Source organism: Dromaius novaehollandiae, chromosome 11 (genome assembly GCF_036370855.1).
Source record: "Dromaius novaehollandiae isolate bDroNov1 chromosome 11, bDroNov1.hap1, whole genome shotgun sequence".
NCBI lineage: Eukaryota > Metazoa > Chordata > Aves > Casuariiformes > Dromaiidae > Dromaius > Dromaius novaehollandiae.
In genome coordinates, this window is record NC_088108.1 from 6,052,242 (window position 1) to 6,075,509 (window position 23,268).

Here is a 23,268-nt window from a genome sequence, read left to right on the forward strand (position 1 = left end):
TGTTGACATGGTCTGCAGATTTGGCCTGTTCTTCTTCTACAGTAACCTCAGTCACCAAAACATCAGAATAATAATTAACAGGCCTGTCTCTGGGAGCTTGTTGTGCATCGGACCCTGCCAGAACCCTGTGAACAGCAAATATTTTGCATTTGATTGCATTTTGCAAGAGAGTTTTAAAGGTGAAGGCCATATTTAAGCAATATAAACCCCAGGAACCACCTGATACCTTAGTTCACTTGCCGTAGCATCCCCACTGGAGACACCACCAGCCCAATTTCTAATATAAATGTCAAGCACAAAGGGCTGTGGGTACAAGAGTCGCTAAGCACTGAACAGGCTTGTGTCTAGTCCCAGTGACTGGTATGAACTGCAAGTGCTTCACAATTGGACGTTCCCACCCAGAGCAGGCAGGTGCGGATGTTTGGATATATGGATATTTGACAGGGACTTGGGAGGGAGAGTTGCGCAGTGGAAAGAAAGATGAAGCTGTGCTTTGTACTCGCATTGTAACACCAGGGTAAGTCCATTGCATTTTGAAAGCAGAATGAGACCCAGAGTCTGTGCTGTAAAGATCAACCAATGTTAGCTTTGTAAAGGGGATTTTCTTTTTCTTTTTCTTGCTTTCTTTTTTTTTTTTTTTTAAATCTTCCTTTTGAGATGAGTCAGTATTTGCATCTGCTAAGAGTGATGGGAAAATAGTAATATTCCAGACGGACAGTACAACCATCTGCTTTTCTAAAAGGTGGGCCATGGAAATATGGAGAAGTTATTGGAAACAGTAGGGCAAGCATAGCACTCAAATGCAAAGGGTTGTTGCTAGTCACAGATGTGTTGTTGAATGCTTTCATCCACAAATGTTTTGTTCCTGCAGTGAGGACGTGAGCAGAGCTATGTCCAGTGCCCTGAGGACTTGTCTCAGCCAAACAAACAAGTAGGGATCTCTTAACTCACTTAATCCATTCCAGAAGTTATTGCTGGCAGTGGCCATGATTCAAGTCTCGGAGGGGTATGTACAGCTGTGTGACCCTCAGCCATGTCCCATTTTTCTAGACCAGTATCTGCTTTTCAAATCAAGGCTGAAACTCATTCTGCACTACGCGATGAGGGGAGGCGTACCAGGCGGTTCAGTGTGTTGTGGCTCAGCCATGCTCTGAATAAGAAGCTTTGTAACTGTTTTGTAGTAGAGTCCACTTCAGGTGGGCTCTGTTTCTGTGTTTGAGAAGGTTCAACAGGAATAGGAATGGGAGCTCTGCTTCACTCCAGGGTTTCCTGGTTCTCCTCACCTTTCTCCAACACACCGATGTCCTGGAGAGGCCTCGATTGTGCTTCCTAGCATTAAGCAACGTAAAAACTCTGCGTGGGAGAACCTAGTGCTCCAGAACTGTGGGAGTCTCTCTTTTTTTGTCATGGATGTTTAATTTAAGAAATGCGATAACAACTGAAATGGATATGGTTTTATTCTCCTAAGGATGTTATTTTAAAATAACACCCTTTTTCTTAGAGTAGGGATTTATGAGCTTAGTTAAATTCACTCTCATCCCCATCAGTGGTATAAGATAGTGTGGTTCAATATTATCAACATGTTTTTTGGGTGAAACCCTGGCCCCTTTCAGAGCCTGGGAATTTTTGCTGTGGGCCAGCCTACCACCTGGCCTGTTGTCAGTGGTCTGAGTGCGGGAGGCATTGTGAAAGCATTGCTTGGCATGCTTCCGTCTTGTTTTCTGACTGGACAGACCATTCTTCCCGGAATATTTTGTCCTTAATGTTTTCTTCTGGAGAAGTTAGGACATGTTTTTTTTCTGGAATTGCTGAAGTGTTCCCAGAATGGAGCTGTTTCTCAACCTTATTCTATGAATTCTGTAATTTTATTTTTATTTTCCATGGAAGATCTAGTTAAGATGGAGCTTACCCAGGAGAGGAGATGAGCACGGAACTATAAAGCCTTCCACTGTCAGCAAATACTCCATATCTGACCTCTCCATTACCATCTGGTGGCTCTGTGGGCCTGAATTTGTGTGATGTGAACTTGGCTGCTCAATCCTGTTTCTGGTGTCACTTCAGAAAATTCCTTGTTCTTAGTTGTGCCCGTCTGTGTTGGCCATCTTGTGAGAGGAAGCAAAAAACACGCTGGCATCTTGCCAGCATCCCTGCCCTCGCTCCTCCAGAAAGCCTGTGGTGGAGCAGGGAGTGCAGCAAATGCCCTAACACCCAGCTTCATCCTTCCTCTCTCTTGCCTCGCAGGTACCAGGGCAGTGTGAGGCCTGGGTTCCCTTCCTGGGGCTACATCCTCAAATACACTCGCCCTTCAATGGGTGTTGCATTTGTTTACATATGTAGGAGAGGCAGTTTTGGAAGTGGCAGCTTTCTCAACAGTATTATTCACCCAAATCGTGCAGGGATATAATTATGAGCAAACATTTGTAAATGACATAAATGCTTGCCAAGCTGGCAGCTCTCCAGATGCCAGTATTTTGTTATCTTCTCTCTTGGCAGTTTTTCCAGTTTATATTCCCCTCCTTCAGACTGGATGGAGGCTTTCTTATATTGTTGCTGTTGTTGCCGCTGAAGAAAAAAAGTGATAAAAGACCTCAATGTCACATCTAGAATGTGAACACTCTAATTCCAAGATTCTGAATGTTTCTTTAAAGTTTAAAATGTCCACTTTTGTTTAGTTGGTTTAACTGCTATTAAATGAAAATAGGTTTCTCAGAGTCAACTTCTGTTTGTCCTGAGGCAATATGATGACGTTAAGAATGACATGGTAGAATTTATTTTGAGCCTGTAAAACAAAGCCCGAGGATCAGATCCTCAGCTGATCATCTTACAGTAATTGTTAGTTCATTGATTTATTCTACCTAAAGAATTAAATGTCTGGCTTCACTGAAGGCAAATTATAGCCTAAACATGCCAATTGTAAGGGAAATTAAGGTACTATTCTGTCAACACTTTCCCCAGATGTGGAGCATTTTTAGGAATGAATTTGGAAGAATGTAGTGTATGTTAAGAGCTTTAAACCCTTCTCAGTTTATTTCCACATTTAAAAGAGTATTTAGAATGACCAAAGTTCTGGAATTTGAGGTCTTCTAAGCTATTATATCTTAGATTTGCGAAATCATTTTGAGTTTCATGCTGTTTCCCTGTGATTTATATGCATGTTTCCTGCAGGATTAATTCTATTTTAAAACTAAATAAAGATGTATTTTTATTAGATCTCAGTTAGCAATGAGCCAGCTGTGGGCTGAGTTTTGGTCTATAAGTTTAGAGTTTTATTGCTGTTTCAGCTCTTCAAATGAAGAGCCTAAATGCAGGGCTTTGCTCTCCCTCAATCACTGGGCTAACTCATAGATAATTGGATCTTTCTGCAAAGACTTTGTGGAGGGCTTCTTTTGCTATAGTTTTTGTGCATGGTCACTGTTGTCCCTTTTCCCTTCCCATCAGATAAAGGATGTTTGAGCCTTGGTCATCCCATTTTTCTCCCTAACTGGAGCTGTGAATCCAGTACCTCATCCTCTGGCCTTTCCTCCCACCTCTCTCATCTTGCCTTTTCTTTCTCACTCACAGACCCTGCTCTCCTCAGGTAAAAGTTCTCAGAGGGGATAGTTGTCAAAAACTATTTTCATATTTGAACACATGATCTAACCGGTAAAACAGTCAATGTCTGGACTATAAGAGGAGTATTTCAAAGCCAACTTACAACCTAGATGTGGCATTTCTCATCCCTGTTTTTATTGGTCTTTCTCTGATCCTAAAAAGCATCAGGAATCTCTTATGCAGAAGCAAATCAGAAATGAAGCGGTATCTACCTATAGATGGGGATGGATTGAGAGGCCTGGTACCTTTGCTGACATGAAGCAGGCCATTGGTTCCGCTAAAGTGATTCTGGTTTACAGCTGAGAATCTGGCATGCCTCCCTACATCTGAATGGAGAAGAAATTATAGACACCAGGTGGGATGGTCTGCTTGGCAGAGATGGGGACGCCATACTAAGTTATTTCTGCAGACATTCTAAAAACTGGAAAAAAAAGTTTGTGGAAAATAATGGCTGCACTGTAAATACTTAAATGGTAAAACAAGAAAAAACAGTTTTGGCAAATCTTAACATTATTAAAAACAGACCATTTCCTTAGCCTTTTGAGAGTTAAGAAATGTTTCCTTAGGTTTCCCACTAACTTTTGTTTGGCTGTGGCACCCTGATTGAATAAAATACCTGATGTGATTGCTAGTGTGAGGGTGGGGCTGAAAGGTGACTCATAACTTTTCTCTTGGAGGCAGTCTGTGTGGTGAGCATTAGCAGAGATGTTGCTGGAGAGACAAATGAGCCAGAATGATTTCAGTGTCCCTGGTGGGGTTTAGAGTTCCAGCTGGCTCAGATGGTCCTCATGGTACATCATAAAGAAATTAAACTTGACAGGAGAGGAGCAATGCTGGGACTGGAGTGGTTCTCCAACACTTAAAGGTGGAACTTTGTGCTCTAAGTCTAGGTGGAGTTTGGTGAGACTAACTTTTGGTCAGAGCTCATGTTTGTGTTATTAGCATCTCTCAAACTTGTCTTGCTGAGTGACTGTTTCTCATAACAATTAAATATCTTGGGAATTCTCTGTCTTTTCAGATGATGGAAATGTTGGGAGGCTTGAAACTTTCACAACACTTCCTGAATGTTCATACAGAGTCACCATCTTCAAAGGAAATTTTTTGTTGCTTTGAAATCATTTTAATAGGGACTAGAGGTCTGAATCCCCTCTGTTTTACCTGGAACATAGCTTCAAACCCATAACTTAAAATCTAACAGCTTGTGTTCTCTGCAAAACTCTTGTGGGACTGGCCACTGTGAATCTTCTCATGGCCGGTAGTAGTCATTGCCTAAGATAAATGGGGGCATACTTCATTTGGGGATTGCCAGAATTTCTTTTTTAGTGTTTTTGCCTCAACTGGCAAGCAAGGAAGATAATCTCTGAGTGATGACACTGACTCATCTGTTGGTCATCATTGCCCTTTGCTCAGTTCCTGAGCTAACTTAATGATTTTCTAAATAGACAATTCCAGGTTTCCTGTATCTTCTTATCCATAATATATGATGCCCTCCTTGAAGATAAGGAGCCCCATGTGATCCTTAATGAAACTACCATCCATTCTAACATGCAACTTGTACTAACTTTATTTAAACTGATGAAGGCACAGGGCTGTTGATAGTGGATTTCATGATAAAATGATTGTGAGTCTCTCGTTTGCCATATTGATTTTCTGTGTCTTCTGACAGCTGAATAATGTTCTTCGTGTAAGGCCGACATCAGATAGACATAATGTCAGTATTCAATAAAGGAATTTTGTTTGAAATGAAGCACTAAAATCCAATCAATCTATATCGCATCGGGAAAACCAGAAAAAAGCTTGATACATGCTGCATCAGTGCTATGGGAAGAAACAGCATGATTATAAAAAAGAAAAAAAAAAAAGATTTTTATTATCTGCTTCCAAACAAAAGGTCTCTTAAGCATCTAAACAGTTTTTACGTAGAGATGAAACGGATCATGCTTCGACTGGGACAAAATCATGACTGAGTGAACGTTCAGAAGAAACTCTTCGCAGGCTGACTTTCCCAGTGAAGCAAAGGCGAGACTTTCAGTAGTCAGTGTTTCTGTCTGACTGAAAGTGCTCTAGTTTTTGTTTTGAGTTGAAGCAGAAGAAAATCCTGGGCCATGAGAGAGAACACCTTGACAGCGATCATGAGGTTGGAGTCACTCGCAGCTGGCATCAAGGTAAATGGAGGCCTCCCAGACAGAAATAGGTGGGAAGAAGGGGCATCTCCAGCCCTGACATTAAGTTGCTGTGCAGTTTGGTCTTTTTGGTCTGATTTAGCGGGGGTGCTGTGTGATCTGCAAGGCTGATTAGTGCTGACGGAGAACAGCAAGCAGTTAGCACGTTACATCAGCAGGCTCGCTTCCTTTTGGCCTTTGTTTCCCTTGGGAAGCAAAATTGTACAGTTATATTGTCTCTGAGCGTGTGTCTGCCTGTTTCCCTCTTCCTACAACAATGTTTGACTCTACTGACCCATTTCAGCCCGGTTTGATAAATGGTTAGATATCTCAGTGATACTACTTATTCTGTGAAAATGGGCAGCTGAGTAGCAGCAGGATACCCCAGGGGAGGCTGAGCCCTTGCTGCACATCAGAGTGCCCATAAGGGAGGCAGAGAGCAGAAAGCAGGCTTACTAAACAGGTCTGCGAGCTAATGGAGTAGTCGTCTTTATTAATTCCTTCTGAAACTTGATGAGCTGATAACAGAGGATGAGGAAGAGAAGTGAGTATGAAATGTAATGAAGGAGGCAGAACTAGAAAGGTAGCTGGCTAAAGCATGAATCTAAGTGAATTGACGGGTACAGTGGCAGTGCTGGCCATGATTTGGCACACTGGTAGTTCTCTCATCAGCTGCAGAGATGGCGTATTAGTTGCACAACTACCTTTAAGAATTTTACCCTTCAGCAACTGATATTATTCCTCAAATATCCAAAACTTCTTGAAGTTTTGACATAATTTGAGGGGAAAAGGGCTTATCCAAAATGCTGTATTCATTTCAATCCCTTTAAAATATCCTGTGATGGTGACCTATCCTAGGCAAAATAACTTAACGTACAGAGAGGGGAAAAATATGTGCTTGCTTGGCAGATAGATAAGGCAATTGTGATTTTTCTCAAGTATCCTACTTCAGAAATCACTGCTGATATGAGTTGTTCAGTTTCATCATTCAAAACTAAAGACATGTAAGTCATGTGCTCATAACTTTCTTGCTGTTAAAAGAACATCTTTCCAAGATGAGGTTTTAAAAGATGTTTTAGAAATAAAAGCTGCTGCTTATTTTCAAGGTGTATAATTAAAATTCCTTTTGGTACTTTCTTTGAATTAGTGGAGATGATCTGCAGTTACTAGATTTGGCTGAGTCGTAAGTGCTTTCAGTAGTAAGAAATAAAACTACCACCACTGTGTCATTTTTGTGCAGCATTTTTTTTATATAACTCAGAATTTGAACCTCTGGGCAGGCAATGAGATTCCTTAAAGTGGTTATACAGACTGTCGGGCACATCGGCATCGTGCATTTCAGGCTGCTTTGCCACTGGTCTGCTTGTTTTTGTTCCTTAGCAACGTTTTCTATATGTTACTCTCTTTGGCTGTAAATTGGCAACGTTGGTGAGCTTCCGATCACTCCAGTGGTTGCTGGTGTTTATCGTTACTCAGTAATGCTTTGCTGCCATGCTACGCGCTTACACTCGGGCTGGAGGCTAGACTAGACACTGGTGTCACTCTCCTGGCTGCAGCTCACACCCGGTCTGGGCAATGAATGAAAGAACATAAGGTCTGAGCAATAGACTGCTGGGAAGACTTTTTTTTTTTGAGCCTGTAGCTGAGTGATCTGATAAGGTTCTGATGGCCCAACAGCACTAACTACAGTTCTCAGCAAGGTATCTGGTATATCTCTGTATTAATAAAAGACAAATACTCCCTATTTTACATGACTATAGACTGACCTTTGCCCGAAAGGATGTCCAGACTAGAATTTAAGAGTCTGATCCATGTCTCATTAAAACTAATGGAAGGCTTTTACTACTTTAAAAAGTTGAGCTATGCTAGTTAGTACAAAACTTGTATTAAAAAAAAATTAATTTCAAAATCTGTTTTGCTGAAATATACCTAATATCCTTTTGTAAGCAGCTAATTCACTTCCTCAGAAAAGGCAGTGACCAAGAACTCAGTCTGCCTCAGTTACCAGCCCCTTGAGACAGAGCATAAGTTCAGACTAGACGAGTCTGGAAAGGTCGTGGCTGCGGAGCCAGAATGGTGCTTATTAGCAGGCAAACAACAACTGCCGCCTCGGCCAGAGACGCGTGGTCCAGCATCCAGGCCCGGGAGGTGCTTCTTCCGCACTGGTCTGCTGCTGAACGTTTCAGTGCTGTGAAAAATTAGTCTGGACGAAGATATAGCCCATGTCTGACCTCGGCCACGCAAGCGAGTGCCTGGAAGTGATGTCAGTGGAGGTGCTCTAGATTGATGGCCTTTGAAGATGGCCTGCTCTCTGTGATTTGCATTTAATGCAGAGGCACCACTTACTCTTTGCAGAAATAGAGTTAGGCTGCTTTATACCACTTGCTTCTCAAAACTACTGTACACTCATTTTTTCCTGAAAATACCCTTTGTTTTTATGCCCTCAATTTTTTCCACTGGAGGAAGAAAAAAAAAAAAAAAAAAAAGGCCCATGGGTCTGAGATCCCTGGACTGCTAGCAGCTCATTTGGAGCAGTTACAGCTTGGTAACTAGCAGTCCCAAACGGACAATTATGGCACACATGTAGACTGACTGCGTAGCTTGCATGCGACGGGTCGGACTTGGCTAGGGCCCTCCCCATATGCTGGCTATCCCCTTACTGTCATACAGAGTGTATGCTTATATTTTGGGGTTGATTTCCCAGTCAGAAGCAGAGGACCTCCACTCAGAAATGCACATTGGAGACAGCTGCAGTTGTCAGGCATTTAACTTTTCTGCCTGACCCATAGGCATCTCGCATTTTGAGTGGTTTGATTTTTGCAGGTGAGTGGCATGGAAAGATCAACATTTTGAGCTCACTGCTTTCAGCTTTACAAATTCTAATTGCTAATGATTTTGCAAATGTTTATGATTGATTTTTATTCAATACCAAGGGCTGGATTTGTAACTTCCTTATTCCTGCTGGTGGGCAGCTCATCCAGCAAAAGCTCCTTTAATGTTTTTGTTCACAATGCTGTGTTGAACGTCATCCAGCCCCAAGTAATATCTACTGTCTAAGAGGACACCTGGTTTACATGGAGCATCACCATCTAAAATCACAGTGGAGAAAGCATTTTACAAGAAACCCTTGGGTGAGCAGCCAACAAATGGTGTCTTTTCTGATGGAAAACACTGCCCTTTTTTTTCCTTTTTTTTCTCCCAAGTAATTGCAATATATGAAGTTTCAGCCAACTGAAGTGATACTTTGGTTAAACCCTTCTCCCCAAATTATGTCAAACTTATAGTAGTTTTGGAATGTCAGAGAATGAAGTTCCATAGAGATAGGAATTATTAATGAGTGAGACATAAAGGAAACTATATATTCCACAATAGGCAGCAACATTACGCAGCCAAAAGTGGTGATCTCAGTACTGAAAAACTGCTCAGCATCCTTGTTGGCTAAAGCAGAAATGATCAAAATCTTTGAGGGGGAAGGAGTTAGCTTCAGACCAGTTAATACTTTTTTTAATGTTTCAGAGAAAATAACCTAAAGAATAGTTATATTCTGTGTTTTGACCTGTGCTGCTTTGAATGCATTTTCTATAACTATCTGGACATACTTTCCTGATGTGTATCACTGGGGTTATTTGATGGTATCATCATCATAGACACCAAGGATAACATTTTGTGTAGCAACTGTTTAAAAAGTAGGGGTTTGTTCTGACCTATTTACCTTGTTTTATATGGTCAATGGAGAGAGAGAGGCCTATCTCCAACATTATCCCACTGTGAGCGAGGTGTTCAAGCTAAAGGCTGTAAATCAGACTTTGAAAGTATTTGCATCTTGGTTGGCTACAGTGGAGTTTAGACACCTGGCTGAGATGGCATGGCCAGCTGTTACCTGAGGTGAATCTGATCCTGAGAGTGGCATCTCTGATTGCTGGTGCATAAGGAAAAGTAACACAAATTGTAAAATGGATGTTAGAGAAGGAAAAACAGGTCCTTAGGGAAGGAGGCAGGAAAACTAAGGGCTTTGTCGTGTAAGTTCTGTGAGTAAAAACATTATCCCCAAGCACAGCATCTTTTTTCTAAAAACAAAGTATTTAAATGTCTTGCAGTTCTCTAGCACATTGATCTAAACCATCACAAACTAAGATGGTGCAACAAAAGGCTGTAGGATCTCTTTCTAAGAGGATGCTCAGAGACCAGAAAATCCTTCTTCGCAGTCTCAAGCGATTTCTGGGTATAAGTGGCAGAGGGCTCTAAGAGCTGCAGTAAACACTGTGTGTGTTACTGAGGTTCAGGAGAAGGTCATCCCTACAGCAAGTCATCTGTACCCTTTCCAGCAACTGTCAGCGTTCTGGATGAGAGCAGCTCTTGCATGCCAAGGGTCAGGTGAAATCTCGTGGCAGCCAAGATACACACCACGTTGCCCAACATTTGTGTGGTTTTTTTTTTTCTTCCCGAACATTGATTCAGATCCTTCCCAAATATGTGTGTCCTGTAGACAGGGCAAGGCTGAAACCCATGGCCTTCACTGAGTGTTAGTCACTGCTAGCCCCGAACTGAAAATGGAAAAAAGGAATGCTATAAAAATGTTTGTGATGAGTTTGGTTTTGTAACATGATTTACTGGAGATGGAGGAGGGGGAAGAAGCATTTCTCAGTCTTCAAATAACTGAGTTTTCTTGTACGCAAGGCTGGAGTGAACTGGTGTACTCTTTCCCCTTGGATTGTTGTGCGTATTTGCAGTTCGGTTTCTGTTCCTAGCAGCATGGGGCATTACCTTGCTCTCAGGCCCTGGCGTTGCTGGAGAACGGGCATGCAGCAGCATTGCAGCAGAACTGTCTGTCCTGAGCTCAGGGCACACAAACAGAAACTTGAGGGCTAATTCTCCCTTTTGGTGATTTGTATGGGGTAGCGACACTGATTATAATAGTCCCTTCCTGATCTCAGTAAGGGCTCCGTTTTGGTCAGGGTCAGCAGGGTCATGGCTGGACCTCAGTTTCCTTTTGGTGGAAGTTTCTCCGAGTGCCCTGTACTCCAAGGGGTTTGAACTATACCCATGATTATTACTTAACACTTCTATTGTTCCATGGGTGAAGTTTTCTCAGACATAACAAGGTTTCAAAAGGCTTTTTGCCTGTGATGAAGTATCTAGCACAGTTTGACTTTTTTTTTTTTTTTTTTTTTTTTTTCTTTTTAGGACTAAATGCAATTGCCTTGGCAAATACCCAATCTGGAGAGGGTTTCTATAAATGTGCCAGTGCAGCTGGAGTTTATTATGAGATAAGCAATCTCTTCTACTGCTTCAGCTACGTGACCTCAGAATAAGTGCTGCCTTTGCTACTTTCATTTTGATGTGGTTGGTTTGTAGTTAGCTGTAGCCAAGGCTGAACTTTTGCATCTATATTCAGGAGGAACTGCACACCTCTCTCCCCTTGTTGCTTCATACAGACCTCACGTTGAACAGGAGTTGGCTCAGTATGATAGGAGGACAGGAAAGGAGAAGAAAATGGACAGGATTCTCAGCTCTGACATAGCCTGAATTGTTTTAAAAAAAAGAAGGGCATGGTGCAGGTACCAGACTCAGCAGCAGAGTCTGCTAGAATCAGGGATGGGATTTGTCTCCATAGGTCTGGTGAAGAAACAAAGATAGCTTATTTTTATGTGATCTTAAAAGGGTGCAGGGGAGAGTAAGTTTCAAAAGCTACTGGATCCTTTGAAAATCTGAGCTGCAAACATCATTATTGCTTTTTTCTTTTTTCTTTTTCCCCGAATCTGTTTTTTCTGTCTCAGCCAGCTGACAGACCCTAATCTGTTGAAAGTAATCGTTCCCTTTTCTCAGATAGAAGAGATCTCTTTGAATGTTTTACAGCGCAGGTTCAGCTAATTTCTGTGAAGACACAGAGGGAATTAATTAATCCTCTGACTGCCCTTCTCCCTGCTTATAACCATTATCACATATTTCTTAGTTGATGGATCTTGGTAATACTTATGCCAAGAGATGCATCTTCAGAGCTAAGGGGAACTTTTTCCTTTAGCTAAATTCTGTAAGATTGAAAACACCAAGAGCAACTTGAAGTTGATGCAGATGCATTTCTGGCCTCAGAAATGGCCTTTTTTTTTTTTTTTTTTTTTTTCCTCCTCCCTCAGAGGGACTTGTGACGGAGCAAGATACAAACCATTTCATAGCTGTAGTGAAACTGGTGTCCATTGTCTCCCACAGTTCATGCCATGTTTTGAAAATTCCTAAGAAAGATTTCTTGTAGCAAAGAAAAGAAAAGCTGCTGACTTTTGTAGTTGTACTATAGTCCAAGCATTTTTCTATCTGGCAGTGAAATCCCAGACTGCAATTTATCAGTCCTAAGCAGAAGACAACTGATGCTGTTATCTAATGGCATAGATTGTATTATAAAAATGTGTTGTGTCGAATACACTAGTATGTGCCAGCTTGATTTCCTTCCAGCGTAGGGTGGGACAGATCTTGTGACTGGGTCAGAAGCAGCAGATTTGATGTAGTTTGACTTTCATAAGTCTTTGGCAATGTCTGATGTGTCTCTCCAAAGCAAAGCATGAAAACTTGGACTAACTGAAACTTCTGTAAAGTGGGTGCATAGTTACTGAAATAAATCATTTGGAGCACTATCAAGCTGGGCTCATACTGGTGGGAATCCTACATTGGTCTTCCTTGGTCTGGTACTGTTTAGTATTTTCATTGCTAATTGGATGAGGGGCTAGAACATATCCTGGAATGGCGTATGATCCTGATCAGGATAGGCTCATAAGCACATGGACAGGATTTAGAGTTGAAAGTTGTCTTGATATCTCAGGAAAATAGCGTGAAATAAATACAGTGCGTTTCAATATCGCTTAATCAACACAACCAAGGACAGTCCATTGGTGTTAAGCAACTTCATGGCTAAGTTAGGGTGGAAGAATGACTAGGCACGAAGTCCATAGAGTAGGATCAGAGAGTGGATCAAAGGCTGAACATATGTCAAAGACGTGAAGTTGAGGTGAAAAAGATGGAAAAATGGCACTCTAGCTTTGGTAAAATGTAGCATCAGGCTCTACTCAATGCTGGCACTGGACCTCATATGTAGGATAGTTTTGGGGTTTGGGTACTACATCTCACTAATGGTGTAGGCCAAGAAAAAACAGCTATTAAGACTAGAGAAAAGAAGACTTGTTAAAGGTTTGCAATTATATGAAGGATGCGGCAGAGAGGGAAGGTTACTGACTGTTCTCCCCATTCACTGAAATCTTGGCCTTAAACTGCAGACCAGCAATGCAGTGCTTTGCTGAAGGAGACCAGCGGAGGAAGCGTGTGGGCATGCCCTTGGTCGTTGTACTCAACGCAGGTTAGAGAAATATCTGTCACGAGTGGTTCAGGGCTAGCGGATTGGGACTTGAGGCAGATGTTGAGACCAACCAACCTCTCGAGGTCTTTCGCAATGTTATTTCCTGTGATCCCACGTTCAGCATGTTTCTCCCCTCCAGGCTGTTCAGCGTTCTCTCAGTCTGCTCATTACCCGGTTCATTTATTAGCTCCGTTGGAAAAAGATGAGCCGGTTAAAGTCAGACCAAGGGGTTAGTGAGCCACTTTATTTCTCAGCATCAGTGGCTGAGTAACATTAAATGTCAGGTATCTCAAGCCCATCCAGTGCAGCAAGGATAGGAAGTGGCACAAATGGACTTCTGGCATGCAAATGAAATTCTGGCACGAAAATAAGAACGTCATGGTTTTCAGCAGAACCCTGAGCCTGTGTAACCTCTTACCTCCCTTTCAGACCCTGTAGCCTAATTATAGTTCTGCAGATGGTGTTTATTTTAGTGTGCACATGCATAAGAGAAGAACTGGGGAGAGCTCTGTTTCTTGGATGGCAGAATGCTCTGTGTGTGCATAAATAATACAGCAAACTGTTTTTATTAGCGTTGTTCTGTCAGAAATAGCGTGACATTCATTAATGTTGTATAACAATACCCAGTAATCTCCTTTAAATTTTTCCCTTGAAATGTGAAGATACTTCTCTTGTTTACAGCTTAGACATTGCAGACTGACCCCGAGAAAAGGAGTTTGGGCTAAACAGCTATGCTTGCAAAGAATGTACTCCTAGTGAAACTCAGAACCTGGGCATCGGTGCATAGGCTACACCTTCAGGGCAAGGTAGAGCTGGTGTCAGGGATCCTGAAAATGCCTCCGCCACACTTTTGTCTCATGTTTTTCCCTTTAATTCCACTGCTGTTAGTTGACTTTTCCTCAGCTGTCCTAAATTATCACCACATAGACCATTATTGGAAAAGTGATTTTTTTTTTTTTTTTTGACCTGCTGGGGACAACCAAAAGTACTCTAAGATCGTCATGAGGTCTGCAGAATAACATATATAAATAGCACATTTCTGTTCAGGGCTTAGATGGCTAATTCCATCTAGGAAGTATTCCTTAAATTTTCTATATTGCGTAAATGGTGAAAAGCAAAAAACCCAGAAGAGAGCAAACAGTTGAAATTAACTGTAGCTTTCACCTGGGTATTATTGTGTATCTCATCTATGCCATACAGTGACAATTATCATAGAAGCTGATATAATGCCGATAATTAGTGGTGAGAGAAATGGAGACAATGTCATTTTCTTTCACTATTCTTTAGTCTCAGATGTCTAGGTCTCCTAGGCAGTTTAATACGAAAGGATTTATCAAGTAAAATCCTGAAGAATTAAGTGACTACTGTGGAAATAGGTGGTGTTTTTAAGTCCATTTTTTGTGTTTACTTTGGACCCTAATGGTCAGTGAATGCTAATCTCCTCCATATGTTTGGCATTTGACAAATGATGCTCTCTGTTTTTTCTCTGAGAACTGTATGAGATACAAGACACACTTCAATTAAAAATGATCGTTTAATATGGTCATTTTTGGCAAAGGAAACCAAGTAAGATAAGATATTTGTAATACATGGTAATATTTAATTTCTTTCAAAAACAGTAAGTTTGGGCTTCCTATATTGGTAGAAAAGTTTGGGCTATTTTAACCTTGTTGGATCAATTCGTCCACTGTTTATTATGCCAATAAAACAATGTTTTGAAGGGAAAAACAAACCAGAAAATATTACTGCCAGTGATGCATGGAAAAGGGATATGAAACTTGAGTCAACCCACGCTGGGTTTGGATTATCTACTACCATGGTGAAGTAAAGGCCAGGTCGTCAACTGGTATCGAGCTCTGAGGCAGGCAGCTGCATTGGTTGACATCAGCTAAAGTGCTGGCCCAACATTCCTGTTGGCATTCGATGTCAAAGCGTCCAGGCAAACTGAATGAATCTGTGTGTTATGCAGATAAGTATCTTGTGGACGGTTAGTTTTCCTCGTACTCACCGTTTTGTTATTCAGAGTTTTTAGTAAGGTCTGTTCATAAGCTTTTTCTAAGAGAAGCCACATTTAAGAAATATTGACTAAAGAACAGTGCATCATCTAATGATCAGTCACTTGTTTCCTAAGAGACATTTTAAAATTTCTATTTTGTAAATAATTGTTAGTTAATGAGTAAGGTCTCATGCCAAGATATTATCATATTCTTTAAGAAAACAGCAGCCCCATGAATTGGATGCAGCAAGCCTACTCCAGGCTGCCAGCTGCTAAATCAGCCCAGGAGAACGGGCATTTAGCTCAGCACTGAGGTTCCTTTCTCTCTGTGATTGAGTTCAGCTGGCACTGATTTGTCACAGTCCTGTCAGAGGGAGGGCTGAGAGGTTTTGGCATGCTGGTGGTCTGTAGCCAGGCTTGAATTGAAATCTTTGTATTCTGGGGTCATCATCTATAATTATCACAGGGCAGGGAGAATGCCTGAGGTAAGGAGCACAACTTCTCATTCCACTGATGATGATAAACTGGAAAGACTGCAGTAAATTTGGAGTCTCCTACCATTTTGGGATGAGAGCGAGTTATTTATCCTGTACCTCTGATGTCAGGATACCAGATAATTTCCTTTCCACAGTGTTGAAATTTTGGGTTATTCTCATCCTGTGAAGCAGCAAAATTTTTCACCACTGTCTGCTCTTCCATCTTCTCAACCTGTCTGGAAGAGCAGTGATTCATTCTAGAGCATTATGAGCAATCCCTGAGTTGAAACTAGTAAGTACCATAGTAATTACGGGATGTTAAGATGACCTGTTTTCCAAAGGGTTGCTTGGGAGGATATCTCTGAGGCTATGAGGCCACATATGTATCAGGACAGGAGAGCCCATTCTGCGAAGGATTTATTGATAACAAACACAACACTTGCTGCAAAATGTTCCCCCATGGCTGTTGGATGGCACTTAAAGACGCTTATTTTAGCACCTTGATCCCCAGGTTGTCATTGTACCTTGCGGGGGAAAGCTGGGGAAGAGCAAGGAGAGAAATCACAGCAAGAGCCAACTATGCTGTGTTGAGAATCTGCATGTAAATAGAGATGGAGCCAGGAAAGCAATGAGAGAGTGGGAGAGGGTGGTTCTAATAAGAGCCAAGCAGTGAGACCAGAGATAGAGAGACATATTTCAGGGACCAGTATATTCTCTGCCTCCTTCGGTGCTTGAGTGGTAGGGGTCATTGCAGTAACTCATGCTCTCTCTGGAGGAAGATTTCCAGTGTGCCAGCCAAGGGAATGACAGTGACGGAAGAGGATCTCTGAGTTCTGGTGTCATTAGTATCATTTCCTGCTACTTTTCCTCTTGATGGCTTTGTTCTGTTAAAGCCTTTCCCGTGTAATGCTTCCTTCTTTTCCTTCCACTTATTTTCAGCTCCTCATCAACTGCCCAAATGTCAAGTCAGTCTTCTGAATGCTGCATTCATGCTAGTCCTCAAAATTCACCTTCAGCTGAGAGCAGAGCTGGGAATGTGTCCAAAAAACTGGCAAATGCTGGTGGTTTAGATAGGCAACAGAATCTGTGTGTGAGAACTTAAATAAGCCTGTGTATCTTGGCTTTCAAATATACCCAGTGCCAGAGGGCTTTTGAACTTCCTGATGTAGAAACTCTGTGCTTTGACAGTGGGAAAACAGCAAATGTGAATATGATGTGGAACAAGTGTGGAGAGCAATAGCTGGTGGAGGGATGCCGTGCTCACTGCTGTGAAGTTTCCGGCAACTTGTGATTTGCTTTGACAGGAGCTCTGTGAAGATCCTCACCTGTTTGTGAATGGAATCAGCTCCCATGACTTGCACCAAGGCACCCTGGGCAACTGCTGGTTTGTGGCCGCATGCTCCTGCTTGGCTTTGCAGGAGACACTCTGGCAGAAGGTAGGTGATAATCTGCTTGGTGCGTGAAATAAAGCTGATAAAGCCTGGTTGTTTCCCTACCCATCAACTGATGGTTTTACCCCTGGGACTAATACGCAGTTGATGAGTGGTGAGTTCTGCAGGATTCAAATCTTCCCTTTCTTTAGAAGTTCATTTCATGTTATAAGTCCCCCCTCCAGCCCACAGTCTCACTGAGTGCCAAAGAAGAGATGTAGCAAACACAAGGAGTGTCTGTAATGGTTCTGCTGGTCATTCTCTGCAGATAATTCTGAATTTTATGTTCCTAAAAGATTATTTCAAATGGGGCTATGTTTGGCTTTGTACCAAATTCACCATAATTTTTACTGCTTCAGCTATTTAAGATCAGCTGCTCATGAGGCTGAATGCTGGTGTAGTGCTTGCTCCAGGACAGTCTGCCCTCTGAATAAATGTTGACATACTGCATTTGGTGAATTTTGCCTTGCATGGTTTCTCAGGTGATTCCAGATTTTAAAGAACAAGAATGGGACCCTAAAAAACCAGAGAAGTATGCTGGGATTTTCCGTTTCCGGTTCTGGTGTTTTGGAGAATGGACAGAGGTGGTTGTTGATGATCTGCTGCCAACAATGGATGGGAAGTTGATCTATTGTCACTCCAATGTGAAGAACGAATTCTGGAGCGCGCTGTTGGAGAAAGCTTATGCAAAGTATGAGCTACTTCATTGTCCTCCTATCCATCTGCTCATTTTGTCTCTCAGCCTTATCATACTTTCAGATTTTAGGTTTGCTGCCACCAGAAAACCTAAAATAATTGAAAACTCCTCCTTTAATATGGATGGTGGAGGTGCACTGTAAAGCAGTGCAGTGTGTTCAGCTTCAGCAGCCCAAAACCCTTAAGGATCTTTCTGCTCCTTTCCTGGAAGCCCAGCAAAGCTTCATCTGCAATTCACTCTTGTATTTCATTTTTTCCATCATGTGCCATAAATAATTACCTACATTCAGGCTAAAGCAGAGCCCTTCTAATGACCACTGGGTGAGTGAGCATGTTGTGGGTTACCTCTAGGCTGGCTGGATCCTATGAAGCTCTAGATGGAGGCAGCGCTGCAGATGCAATTGTGGATTTCACTGGAGCAGTGGCAGAATCTGTTGATCTGATACAGGGCAAATACAAAGATATTATTTCTGAACAGATGAAGCTATTTGAAGACTTGCTGAAAGTGCATAAAAGAGGCGGGTTGATCAGCTGTTCCATCACGGTATGTACGGAGAGCTGGATTTTAAGAATTTATTTAAAAGAATATTCTTATCTGGAAAAAAAAATACCACTATCAGTATAAGTATATTGAGTTTGTCCTTCATTTGTGTGCTTTGGAAAAGCTTTATGTGGAAAAAGCTAGCAAGTTGGCAGTGCTGTCAGCCAAGTACAACTCCCAGAGCCACCAAACACAGTCACAAAACCACAAAGCTGTTTGTGCTGCTTCCCACTTTACTGTGCATCTGCAATGCCATTCTTTCTGAATGGCCACAGATGTGTATTGACCCAAAGCTAATCCACCTAGAAAGCCCTAACTTACAGTCCAAATGGCAGCGTTGAGTTTCTTTATTTCTTATGGAAATCTGTTTACAGAAAACAGTTCTTCTGGCACTAAGCTGCTGAGGCTTCTTGACTCTGGTTGTGATAACGGAGTCATCTTGTCAGTGTAACACTGGAGCTGAGCTGAAAGGTTGAGCTCTCTTAGGTATTCAGGCAGGAATATTTGTCAATAAGACTCTTCATCAAAATTGACCAGCATAACTTACCTACACCAGCTAATGCAAGGTTGCTAACGCAAGTATCTACGTTAGGGCCTGAGGTTCCCTTAGTCAGTAGAGAAGGGTTGGATTTCCTGCAGGGGATTCAGGGTTGCCTTCTGTGGGAGCTTTACCTCTCTCTATTCACTTGGGGGGCTAGAGAGCAGCTTGGGTAGCAGCACCCAGAGGGTGCTACCTGCTTCACAGACAGACGAGGGCCTTATGCAGCCCCTTGCCACAGCAGGAGCAGTAGAAAGCCCTGACAGCTGGGCTAGCTCACCTTCCATCAGTCTGCAATGCCAGGTCATGACTGCGCAGCACTGAAACTTTCACCTTTCCTGAAGCTGTTACTGCACGTGGAGGGCTAACAAACTGCCGTGGCAGCTGAATATTGCCAAAAAGTTTGCTCTTAAATGATTTTTAAAGTGGAGCCTGTGGGGAAGGGATCGTTGTCTAGAAGCAGCAGGACTGGCATATAGGTGCTCTTTGCCACTTACTGCTGCGTCCTCTGCTTCCAGTTTTGAAGAGCTTAGCGAAGGCTAATCTCTGTGGGCTTAGTTAAATCACTTAAACTCCCTGCTTTAGTTTCCCCATCTGTGAGATGAAGATCATATTACCTCAACACTTAACTGCTTCATACCTTGCAGTCAGTGGCGTTAAGTGCTAAAATCCACAGTGAACTGGTGGATCCTCAAGTGCTGGCTCATTCAGAGACTTGCAAATATGATGGTAGTCATGCAGTTGTTCAGAACAACAGGAAATCAGCCATGTTTGGAGATGCATTAGAAAATCATTTGTCTAGCTAGGCCTGACCATGCACTGTCCCATGCTAGTGCCACAGTACCAAAGAGGAACGTCCGGTACGTTGTGGGAGATGAGTCTGAACCTGAGAACTCAACTGGCGTAGAGCAGGTGTCCTGAACTGTACCTCTCAGAGGCATCAGGCAACATCTCAGAAGCAAATTCTTTTAGGCCTTCGGTGTTTATTTTACCTTTGTCACAAGGTCTGAATTTTTAGTTTAAAAAAAAAAAAAAGAAAAAAGAAAAGAAAATTCCATCTGGCTTGCTCAGACCAGGCTGGCTGACTGCTTGCTCGTGCGAATCTTGTGGACAGTGTTTCAGGGATGTAAGAACAGGTTGCTCCCAAACACTAAAGCAAGTTCTGTTGCTTAACAGGAATCCTGTGAGGGGACAGGCAAAGTATGGGAAGTTGTATTAAGAAACTAATTAATTATTTGGAATCCCTTCACTTCTTACTGGCATTATATTTCTGCCTGTCAAATTAAACATGGATGCTTCTAAACATGATCACGCAAGGGCTGCTTCTGTTGATTTGATTTGACTCGTTTGCCATTTATCACTCTGTGATAGACATGTTAACGCACACAACAAAGTTTGCTGGATGTAGAATATGTAATACCCAAGTGGCTTCACAACTGACTTACAAACATGCCAACCTTTTCCTTGGATTATAAAATAGCCCTGAGCTTCAGCATTTGGAAATGCGAACAGACAGTAGATGTTTAAATATCTTATTAAAATAAATAAATAAATGGCTTCAGAATGAGGTGGCAAAGGCAGCCCGGCGGTAAGAAAAGCCTGGGGGATAATAAAGGGAGCAGGAGTGGTTGCAGACTCCTGTGCTGTCAAGGACTCTTGTTTGCTTTTAGTTGTGAAAAATGTAAGTGAAAGTGTTACATTGGAGAAAGCCCCAAACCATTGGAAATGTCAGCTAGTCTTGATGTAACACATGAGCTGATTCTCTAGGAGCTGTTGTCAGTGAAAAGCACAGAGGTCTTGGCGAGAGTTTCGCAGTTGCCAGATCATCTGTCAGTTCTGATTTGATAGAACTTTCTCTTTTGCCTTTTTCTCTCTCTCTCTCTCTCTCTCTCTCTTTTTTTTTTTTTTAATCTGATTTCTTGTCTTTGGGGACTGAGCACTGTTGTATCAGTGCAACACCTTCCTTAGGTGGACTCCGTCTACTTAGACCAGAGAAATGTTGAAATAAGTGAAGGGACCAGGTCATTCAGAGCCACTCCAGCATCTTTATATGACACTGCTTTTCTGTTTTTAGATGTACCTATAAGATCTTGAGCCTGATCCATTAAATGAAATTGGGGTCTTTTTGGTAGCTTGGCAGTTGTCACATATTCTTATATCAGCATTTAATCAGGCCTAGGTCACCCAGCAGGGCAGTTCATTGCCTGGTCACTGCTGGAAACCAGGCTTCTTAAGTGAAGTCTATGAGGAACAAACCAAGTTCCTACCAGAGCCTGCAGAGCTGCCAGTTGCCAAATGAGAGGGGCCTGCCAGGTCAGGAGTGAGATACAAAGCAGATCTGACAAACAGGTGAAAAGCTTTCTTGGTTGTGCCACCTATTTTTAGCCACTGCAAGTAGTTCTTTCTGGGTATCAAATCTACGCCAACACAGAAACAGCCATTAGAATCACCAGCTAAAACCTTAGGCCCTACAAAGTGTCCAGTTAAAGACACCACCAGTCAGTGCTATGTCTGTGTACAGTCATTAGTATCCAGAATGGTCATTTGTAAAGTTGAGAAGATTTTGAAAGGGCTGACTAAGGTTATCCGTCAGCCAGTCTTTCTCTCTGAGGCCAGGAGGAGACAGAAGGGGCTTAGCAGGCAGTGGTCTCTGCTCCGCATCTCTGTCTGCTAGGACTTGTCTGGCACTATCACATGGAAAACCAAGCTGGTCAGCCAGTAGCTTTGAGCCTCAGTGCAATTTTTTTGCTGCTGTTTCCCTGCATAGTCAAAGCAATTGGCAAGGGAATGTATAGCTCCCTCAAAGAAAACAAGCTGTGTCCCCACTGAATGTGTACGTGTCAGGTGCCCTCACTGACAAAAGTGGGTTCTCTCTCTCTCTCTCTCTCTCTCTCTCTCTCTCTCTCTCTCTCTCTCTCTCTTTTTTTTTTTTTTTTTCTTCCCCTGTCACTTCTTTGTGCTAAAGGCTTCCTCTGGCAGTGCCAATGAGACAGAGACAGAGATGGGTCTCATCATCGGTCATGCCTACTCGGTGACCGCAATTCGGAAACTGCGCCTGGGAGAGAGGCTCATACTCTCTTTTAAGGCAGAAAAGCTCTTCATGATCAGGCTGAGGAATCCCTGGGGGAAGAGGGAGTGGAACGGTGCCTGGAGCGACAAGTAAGTGCTGCAAACGTAGGCGTCAAAGGAATGAATCTGCATTTTGGGGCTGCTGGAAGTTAGATGCATGATTAAACACTCTGAGACAAATCGTCAGTCTGCAGTACTCACTGATGGCTGAAATGTTGTGTCATCCCTTCACAAGCACAGCATTCTGTTAGTAAATGAGCATGAAATCCTGAAACAGCAAGGAAATGACTTCCTAGGCCTTACTTTACTGCCTACATCACCTTCTGGCACACTGGAGCATGGGTAGAAAAACAGCCCGCAATTAAGGCGATGAGTCAAGAGCAGGAGGTCTGTTCCCAGCTCCACCATGGAAATCTGTCTGTGACTCAGTTTCCCCATCTGTAATTGCCAGGGATGGTATGAGTCCTTCATTCTAAAATGAGAGACTGATGAAAAATGCTGTGAAATTGCCACATTTGTAATTTCTTGAATTACTTTGTAATGAGTTTCAGTGTGGATCATGGGCTTGGTAGACCACCCCTACAGAGACGGAAATGACTGCCGAAGGAGATATATTCCATGGCTGACAGCTTACACATGAGAAACACTTAACTAGGACATTACAGTTTGACACTGTGCTTCCCAGTCAGTTTTACAGAGCTGTTAGCACTTTATGATACAATGTTCTTAATAATAGTATGTTAAGTTCTCTTCTTCCATAGGTTAACTGGCAAAAATCTATTACTTCCAAACACAACTTTGGTTGGGTGAAATGCTGAGCTGGCAGAATGCAAAGAAGAGTGAATGTGTGTTTAACTTAAGCCTGTGTGGTTCTCGGCTAGGACTTACCTCGGCAAAGCTGCCGCTCACGCTGGTAGAAACACTGAGAAAGGGCTCTGAGATTGGTCCATGATTTTGGCCTAATAGAATTAAACAGAGAATTTCCAAGTTGGTTAAGAAAAAATCTGTTATCACAAGCAACCTCTTCCCTCCTGCCAGCCACCTTCCAACTTTATCCAACAAGTACTTTTTGGAAAGGGAATGAGGAATCATGGCTTCATTTGCCTCCTGTAACACATAGGGAAAGGGGTTGATGCTGTCTCCTGTCAGATGATTTAAGCATCAGAGCACTTGAAGTTAGGATCCCGTGCTCCACTACAGTCAGTGAAAAAGGCAGGTGCCTCCAGGCGACAAGGCAGAGCACGTAAGTCGCATGTCAATGCAGGCAATGCAGCGTGTATGTAGTGTAGTGTTACTCTGGAAGCTGGACACTGAGATTGTACTGCAACAGTTTCTTCTTGCAGGCTCTCTGGGAAAGCCTAGAAAGCTCTCATCCCTGATTTCTTCAAGGAGATTAAAAGACAAAGATAATATTCTTGTCTAAGCAA

At 42.4% G+C, this 23,268-nt stretch overlaps 1 protein-coding gene across 6 annotated transcripts in view; it reads left to right on the top strand.

The window, feature by feature from the left end:
- The window catches only part of CAPN6 (calpain 6), a 68,046-nt gene that overhangs the window by 24,352 nt on the left and 20,426 nt on the right, over positions 1 to 23,268 (top strand). For 5 of the 6 annotated variants that reach the window (XM_064518127.1, XM_026100374.2, XM_064518128.1 and 2 more), the window contains 4 exons: positions 16,872 to 17,003; positions 17,480 to 17,688; positions 18,045 to 18,237; positions 21,738 to 21,931. In XM_064518127.1, coding sequence (XP_064374197.1) covers positions 16,872 to 17,003; positions 17,480 to 17,688; positions 18,045 to 18,237; positions 21,738 to 21,931 — 728 coding nt within the window. Of the gene's footprint in view, positions 1 to 5,255; positions 5,757 to 16,871; positions 17,004 to 17,479; positions 17,689 to 18,044; positions 18,238 to 21,737; positions 21,932 to 23,268 lie in introns of those variants that run through there. The other variant, XM_064518129.1, reaches the window with a different exon arrangement.